At 39.3% G+C, this 8,654-nt stretch overlaps 1 protein-coding gene across 1 annotated transcript in view; it reads left to right on the forward strand.

Annotated features, from left to right (window-relative positions):
- LOC124280452 (putative ATP-dependent RNA helicase DHX57) overlaps positions 1-997 on the forward strand; it is a 36,591-nt gene extending 35,594 nt beyond the window's left edge. The window contains 3 exon segments of the mRNA XM_046716390.1: positions 240-301; positions 586-675; positions 833-997. Coding sequence (XP_046572346.1) covers positions 240-301; positions 586-675; positions 833-997 — 317 coding nt within the window.
- Positions 998-8,654: the final 7,657 nt, after the last annotated feature.

Below are 8,654 nucleotides of genomic sequence, written 5' to 3' on the forward strand. Positions count from 1 at the left end.
AATTGTGAAGCTCTGGTTTATCTGCAGTGATATTTCTGGGATATTGCTAAAATGTACAACCATTCTCACTCAGTGATATATTATGACTTTCTGTGTGTTTCCCAACTAAGAGCCCAAGTTTATCTGAATTAAATTGCCTGTGGTCTTTTGTGCCTGAGTGTGACATCAGCTCTACTGGAGGCTCTCATAAAATGTCCATCATTGTCATCAAGTTTATGAGTGTGTGATTTATTGACCAGGAGCTGTTGTGAAAGCCCCCAAACCAGAGGAGATGAAGTTCAAGACCAAAATGGATGGCTATGTAAGTTACTTTTATTGCTGTCTGATTATGTTTGTAGATATTGATAAAAAAAATTCTATAATACTCACACTTTGTACCTGTATGAGCCATTAGCACCAAGTCTGGGTTTATATTTACTTTGGTCTGAGAAACTGAGCTGATCATAGTCAGTATATTCAGTTTCTGATGATGATGATGATGATGATGATGATGATGATGATAAAGAAGAAGATGGTGAACACAAAGAACATGTGTAAAAATATATTTACTTTTAATACTGATTTTCATGATCTCTTTTTTGGTAGGTATCAGTTCATCCTTCATCTGTCAACTTCCAAGTACGTCACTACGACAGCCCATATCTGGTGTATCATGAAAAAGTGAAAACTTCAAAGGTTGGTAACACATCACTTAGTAATTAATAAGTCAAGATGTTATTTACTATGATATTCACGTTGGTTCAATTGTAGTTTTATTAGTATCCATTGATATAGAATTTCCCTGATACTGTGAAAACATTGTGTGGTGAAGTGATTGTTGTTGATGATGCAGGTGTATATCCGGGACTGCACGATGGTGTCGGTGTATCCGCTGTTGCTGTTTGGGGGTGGTGCCCTCTCCGTGGAGCTCAGCAAGGGTTCTTTTATCCTATCAGTGGATGATGGCTGGATACGATTCATGGCTAGTTCACATCAGGTACAGTCAATAATTCGCTAACAGTGTATTTTCCGGTAGCATATGCCCTTTGTAAAATAAAAAATGATGTAATCATCAGTTTAAGCCTTTTATCATTTAGATATGTACTGAGTAGAGGTGGTGATAAGGTCAAATAAAACATTGGGGAGGTGGGGTAGCCTAGTGGTTAAAGCATTCACTTGCAATGCCGAAGACCCAGGTTCGATTCCCCTCATGGGTACAATATGTGAAGCCCCTTTCTGGTGTGATATTGCTGGAATATTGCTAATTGGGGCGTAAAACTAACCTCACTCACTCAAAAAAACCCATCGTAAACTGCAAGTACAGGTATCAGATCTCTGCTGTCAGGTGAAGAACAGATCTTAAGGTAGCAATTCAACTCCTCACCACTGTAAATGTTTTGACAGTCATAACCTCGCAATAACGTCTTGGCGTGACGAATAACGCTTTAACCACTATACCGCACCGCCCCAGTGATTGAAGAGGAAGGTTAAACCGCAATGGGTAATCCGTTAAACAGCGGGTAATCCTCCCATAAAAAAGTTGCCCAGTGATCACACATATTCACGTTGATCGAAAAAATAGCACATCAACAAATCCGCTGTTGAGCTCTGGTTAATCACGTAGTAAACTAGTGAAATTCAGTGCGGATTGCAATTAACAGTGTTTATCGTGATATATCCATGTTTTTCAGATGCTTAAAACATGCAGGGTCTTTTCAATAATAATTGATGAACAGCTTAAACATCGTAATAACTTTATCATAAAGACATGTCGATTATCAGCCGAAAGTACTTACAAAGTTTGCTATGATGCAACACACCGCTGGTAATTGCGCTGGTATACACCGCCATCCGAGAATGTATGATGTCAGAAAACACATTTTATTTGATTAAATTCAATCCCATTTTCATTCATTAAAACTGTTTACAATAACAACGGAGAAACCGCGGAGTGAAATGGCATTACCTCATTCCATACAACACCCGCTACTACATTCGCGGAGGGTCCGCTTTTCGCACTTACCGCGATAGCACCAATTTCACATTTTTCTCAGCAATCACTTAACAGATTACAGCCTTGTCATCCATTGACCCCAAGACCGCCAAGTTATTGACTCGTTGAAGTCATATTTGACAATTAATTGCCAACATTTTGTTTTTACAATCAAAGTGGCACGCATCAAGGGAAGTCAGCGGTGACTTGTCAAACTGTCTCCTACGTAAAATGTATCCAGCCAGGTAACCCAAAGTGCTTAGCAATGCTTATTATTATGTTAAATATGTTCAGAGAAAACATGCATTATACTTATAATGATAGCAATATATAAGATCTCTGTTAGAATAACTGCTTGACATATCAATTATTCTGATAATGGAATAGAAATTCTTGGATGTTATATTTTCGGATCGTTTTTAAATGAATCACCGGTACATTGGACCAAAACATCGATGTGTGCCCAGCTGATTGCTATTTCCGGCTTAGTTGAATAACAGGTAGCATGACAGGAACAACAATTGAATTATCATGTCTTGTGGTGTTTGATTGCAAGTTTCATGTACATACATCTATTTTTTATTTACAAAGTTGTTGTTTTTTTCACCTCCAACAATATGATATAGTTTTGACTGGGCACAATACACGAAATAGCAATTTTGTTATGTCCATGGAAAATACGATTTTATTTTTGGCCTTTGTTCCACTGTTATGTAATCGTTACTTATAACGCTGGGTGTCTAATAACGCTGGGGTCATCCATGGACCCCAAGACCCGCTATGGCGTAGGGATGCCTGTATCTGAGTGCAGTGTTAAACAACAAACAAACAAAAACAAACAAAAACACAGTAACAGTAGCTCCACTGTTATCCACAGCAGGACTTAGATGGGTTATCCAATGTAATACATCAAGTCAACTTTGTGATAAGACTAGTCGGTGGTGGAGACATATTTGTGCACACCCCAGTGCTATTACTGCATTTAGAATTATTTGTTGTTTTTGTATAGTCTGTATAAGAATCAGAATATATATAATGTATAAACATACTGAAATTGTGCCTTATGTGGTAATTGGAAACCTGGACTCATGTCCATGGAAACAATGCTGAAGATTGAAGGTGGTGTTCTTCAGAACCCTTGGATATTTCTTCATGAGCCCTTAGGGACTGTTCATAATTTATGGCTAGGGGAGGTGGTGATGATTTTTATGGAGAAGCATGTACAATGTGAGTGAAAACACACCCCCCCATCCCCCTCTCTTAAAATTTATGTACAAAGTAAGTGACCCCCCTGCATGTCATGTACAAAATCAGTGACCCCCATCCCTTCCCATATTTTTTAAGCATTAATCTTTAATAATGTTGTGTACAAAATTGATGACCCTACCCCTAGTTAATGTGTACAAAATTGATGACCCCCCCACCTCACCAGAACAAAATGGGTGACCCCCCTTAAAATCATCATCACCCCCCTAGCCATAAATTATGGACGGCCCCTTATCACCTTATGTATGTATCTTAATGGTGCTCCATGTCGTCAATGATTTGTTATATTGTATTGTATAAATTGTTATCAAGTTTAAGATGAAAGAATTCATACCAGATGGCTTTGCATGTCGTCAGATTATGTGTTTTTAGACATCAGTGCTTAATTGCCCTATAATGAGGCTGGTTGCGTCACACAGACATTGTAAGTACAGATGATAGCTTGTATTTAAGATATAGTTGTGTTTTATAATATATCTTTTACAGTTCATGTGATCATCGAGAAACCAATGGATTTTCTTAAGCATCCAAAAAGCAATAACACGAGGAAGCTATCAGAGACTGTCTGCCTCATATGGTATCTGATTTATCCAAATAATTATGTTTGTAGAGACTAGTATGGGCTTGTTTGTCTTTACAAACATTTGGGTCATTGATCTGTATTCAGTGATTTCAGTTATATCATGACGCCCCCAGTGATTCAGGTTGCAGATGATAGTATGGTGGTGACAAGCTGTACATAGCTAACAGACCCGTGAAGATCTGGGTTAGAACTGGTCTTCAGCAACCCATGCTTGTTGTAAGAGGCGATTAATGAGATAGGGTGGTCAGGCTTGCTGACTTGGTTGACACATGTCATGCAATATTTGTCACATATGTTCATGAAGTTGGTGGTATGCTTGATATTGCTTGTATGAGATAAGAAGATATTGATGTTTTCTGCAGACAATCAATTGTAAGTTGATGTGTTGAAACTAAGTGAGTTTTTGTGGTAAATTGACGTTTTCCTAAACTTTCCCCCTGAAAGATTCTTGTCCTATAAAGTGGTAAAGGTAATGCTGATACTACTTGCCCTTAACTAGTCATATGGGTCAGCCGATCATGATGTTACATATATACATCCTGTAATTTCACATGTTTCAGGGAGGAAATCTAATGCTCTTTAACATAGTATAGCAAACTTTCTGCAAAGAATGTTTGGGGAAATAACTTGCAAAAGGGTTACTTCCCTTTTATTATCAGGAAACAAATATACTTGGAAGAAATTAGACATCTATATAATTTGTTAATCTATATAAGTTTATTCCACTTTTGGGAAAATTTCACTTTTCAAATCAGCTGACCATGTAAAATGCAACCTAAAATCAGTGTGTGTAAACAAAGGGTTAATATCACCATAAATTGGGTTTTGTAAATATGGTGTGAGTATCAATATGTATGTGGAAAGAATTTGGAATCCTATTTTGTCCCAATTCTGTACATACCATCAATATTTATTTGAATTGTACAATGTGGCATAATTGTTCTTTTGTCAATTTACAACCAAAGGAAACTTGTTACAAACAGCTGGAATGGCTGTGAAGTGATGACTGTTTGTAATCTGCACCATTCATTTCGTGGGCCCACTTTCATTAACTGACAGTGACTGCTCCATAATACGAAGAACCTGATGTGATAAACAAAACCACAAGTTTATCACTGCTTTTTCCATAATATGGAGATACCATGTGTATAATTAGATATGATAATTAGAAATGGTGTACTGGCAACCTTCTGTAGATCATCACGTGTCCAACCATGTTTTGGAGTGAGTGATTATGGTTTTAAGCTGCTTTGTGCAATATTCCAGCAATATCATGGCAAGGGACACCAGAACAGAACCTTGATCTTTGGTGGGACAAGGGAACGCATTAGCCACTACACTACCCCATCGCCCAAACATTTTAGACAGACGTTATGATTTATATAAGTCAATAAATAAACCCATACGTAATTAAACAAAACAACATATCATGACACATCTTAGAATAGAAATGAGGTTTGACGATTTTAGTGGCATGGTCGAGAGAGGTGTACCAGGTATGAAATCTTTTGTGGTGAAATCATGGGTTTATACTTCTCTTCTTTCAATGTCCAACATCTACTGGTCACCGATATTTGAAAAGCAATAAATGTACATGTCAGCCAAGCAGTCTTATTTGGTGATTTGAGTTCACCCATAACTGAAAAATCACTAAGGAGTTTTAGATAAGAATAACATGTTAGGGCTTGTACCTATTGCCAGGTAGCTGGTAGCAGAGAATGCTTAAGTGCCAATAAATGGGGTTTTTTTGTGTGAGAAAGGCAAAGTTGTTATGTATGTCAGGGGGACTGCTGGTGTGGAGTTATCAGGCTCACTTGGTATGAAGCCTGGGTAGAATCTTGGAATAAAAGATCTTAGAATGGATCCACAGGAAGGATCAGTTGATTAGGCAACTGGAATTTTCACATGCCTGGAGTGCATGTTATGAATGCCTGCTTCCTCTGGTCCAGACTTTACTTTGATGTATGTAATACTGCCGAGTTCAGTGATGTTAGTATGCTCTTGTATACATAATCCTGAGAGGATGCAGTTGTATCAGTTGTCTCAGCAGTCTCTCATGGATTATGTCTGGACCAGACAATCCAGTGATAAACATCGTGGACATCTATTTATGCATTTGGGATACGATGACATGCATCAATCAAGTCAGCGAGCCTGACCACTCGATCCTGTTCGTGGCCTCTTAGGACGGTTCACTGAGGATCAATTCTGACCCAGACACAGTGGCAAGCATTGGGTCAATCAGTTGCCTTAAACTTGTAAAAAGACACCCCACTGAGAATCTGTGTTAGAATAGATACCCAGCGATCAGTTGGTCATGCTGGGGGACTTCGTTGATTGCATGTCACCTACCCGGAAGTCTCGGACTGCTGCTCACAATATCGATCGCTGGATTGTGACTCGATGTATTTACAGGCCACCTCCACATGACTGCAATACTGTGCTGCTTTAGGCAATTTACAAACAGATTTCAAACATACTTGTGTCTGTAACATTTAGTTCTTTCCTTGCACCTAAAGCTAGCAAGTATTTTCTCCAACCGACCCATAGCTAATTATAAGCCACTTCCAGAAAGTTCGGGTGCAGGATAGGTCCTCTGTATACTGACATATTTGTGATTTCGCTCCACCTGTCCCATTTCCAAACGACTGTTCGCTCAAAATAAAAAATAATGTCCGTAATAATTCTATACATTCTGTCCAGATCAGGGGCGGTGGGGTGGCCTAGTGGTTCATGCGTTCGCTCATCACGCCGAAGGCCCAGGTTCAATTCCCCACATGGGTACAATGTGTGAAGCCCATTTCAGGCCCCCCCCTTCCCCCCGCCGTGATGTTGCTGGATAAAACAACTATGTTGATAAAAGCGGCGTAACACTATATTCACTCACTCACTGTCCAGATCAAATACGTCACCAACTGAGGCAGCACCGGCAGCAGTGCAAACATTCAAAACTGATAAGTTAAAATGCAAGCGGTTAATACTTGAATGGCAACATTTGTAGCAAGTGAAATGTTTTCCTTTGGACTCTCACAGCGTTTGATCAAACGTATGGAAGCCCACATCGATACGCATTTTACCATATCTAACGACTTCATTACGTATGTATCAATACTATCCTGACATGCATTCAGCCTCTCGACAGCTGCTACCAATCCCCCAGTCTAATATTCAATATGTCTGATTGAGGGCCCAGAAAATGTAAAACAAGAAAAAGGGTGCCAACCCCCTATCGGTGTGGCAGATGAAATATTTATCTGGTAGGATGTAGTTTAAAGTGTTGAAGCCGGTTTCATCGTATCCCTTCTCGGAGAGTGACAAACCAATAACTTAATCACCCCTATAAAGCTCATGAGTATGCATGGTTATGCATTCTATGTGAAAATTCTTCTTTAATTTTCTTGTACCAGCTGTGTACATTCTGTGACGCACAAGTTCTTTGTCAAGACAAATTACTAGTAAGTGGTATGCCGGATGCCTATAGGTGGGAGGTTGGATCTCTGAAATGGTACCCGTGAAGACCAGGGTTAGAATTGGTCTTTAGCAACCGATGCTTGTCGTAAGAGGCGACTAACGGGATCTGGTAGTCAGGCTCGCTGACTTGGTTGACACATGTCATCGTATCAGACCAGCTTAGGTCGCTGCTCATACTGTTGATTACTGGATTGCCTGGTCCAGACTCGATTATTTACAGACCGCCGCCATACAGCTGGAATACTGCTGAGTGCGGCGTTATACAACAAACAAAACTGAAATGGTTAGCCAGCCTGAAAGGCGCGTGCAATATACATGCAGCACGATCAGGTCATATCAAACGAACGTCGGTTTCTGTATTTTAAGGCGGTGTAAATCACTTTTAAAAAAGAGGATCATAACAATAAGCATAAATGATTAGGCTGTGGGGTAGCCTAATGGTTAAAGCGTTGGCTCGTCACGCCGAAGACCTGGGTTCGAATCCCCACATGGGTACAATGTGTGAAGCCCATTTCTGGTGTCCCCCGCCGCGATGTTGCTGGAATATTGCTAAAAGTGGCGTAAAACCAAACTCAGTCAGTCAGTCAGTCATAAATGATTACATACACGAACTGAAATAACAAACCTGTAATTTTCTGTTGAACAGAAAGTTTGTTTTAACAGCACTTCTAGAGTTTATAACTTCCTGTTCGGCGTTCCAGACAGACTTTTAAGCAGCTAAAGTATGGATATTGGCACTGTACTACAAAACAGTGCAGGTATATTGATTGATGGATGTCGTAATACAACTGTATTAGACTTGCACATTACATGGTGTGATTGCACAAACCCAGTAACAAGAGCACATACACATCAGATAATGGAACTTCATCACCTTGTCCATGGTGGTTAATTGGAGCAGGGAGTCTCCCTGATTGGAGGAATGCAGAACTCTGAACCAACAATGGGCTCTTCAGCGTCATTGAAGACGGGATATGCCAAGCGCGGATATAAGGACCAGTGCCATTATACTATTAGAATTAAAAATATAAGGGCCTCTACAAAGCACTTAACCATTGGAACAATTAATTCGAGTATGTTTTTCAATCTTTTTTAAAAAATAAATCATATTATTTATGTATATGAGATGTCAGCGTTCGAAATTAAACGTCGGTCCTTAGGCCCGAAGCCGACTGAAAACCACTCCTATTTTTGAAAATCAAACAACTTTTATTTTTTGTCTGTATGCGGACAGCTTTTTCATCCCTGAGAAATAAGAGTATTATTATTTCAGAAAATATCAATTAGTAATTTCTAGTTTAAATTTCTAAATTAAACGCTTTAACTCAGTTTGTTAGTTGTCCCATTTTTTTGTTTGCAGGG

Source organism: Haliotis rubra, unplaced genomic scaffold (genome assembly GCF_003918875.1).
Source record: "Haliotis rubra isolate DU_JTF1 unplaced genomic scaffold, ASM391887v1 Scf268, whole genome shotgun sequence".
Taxonomy (NCBI): domain Eukaryota; kingdom Metazoa; phylum Mollusca; class Gastropoda; order Lepetellida; family Haliotidae; genus Haliotis; species Haliotis rubra.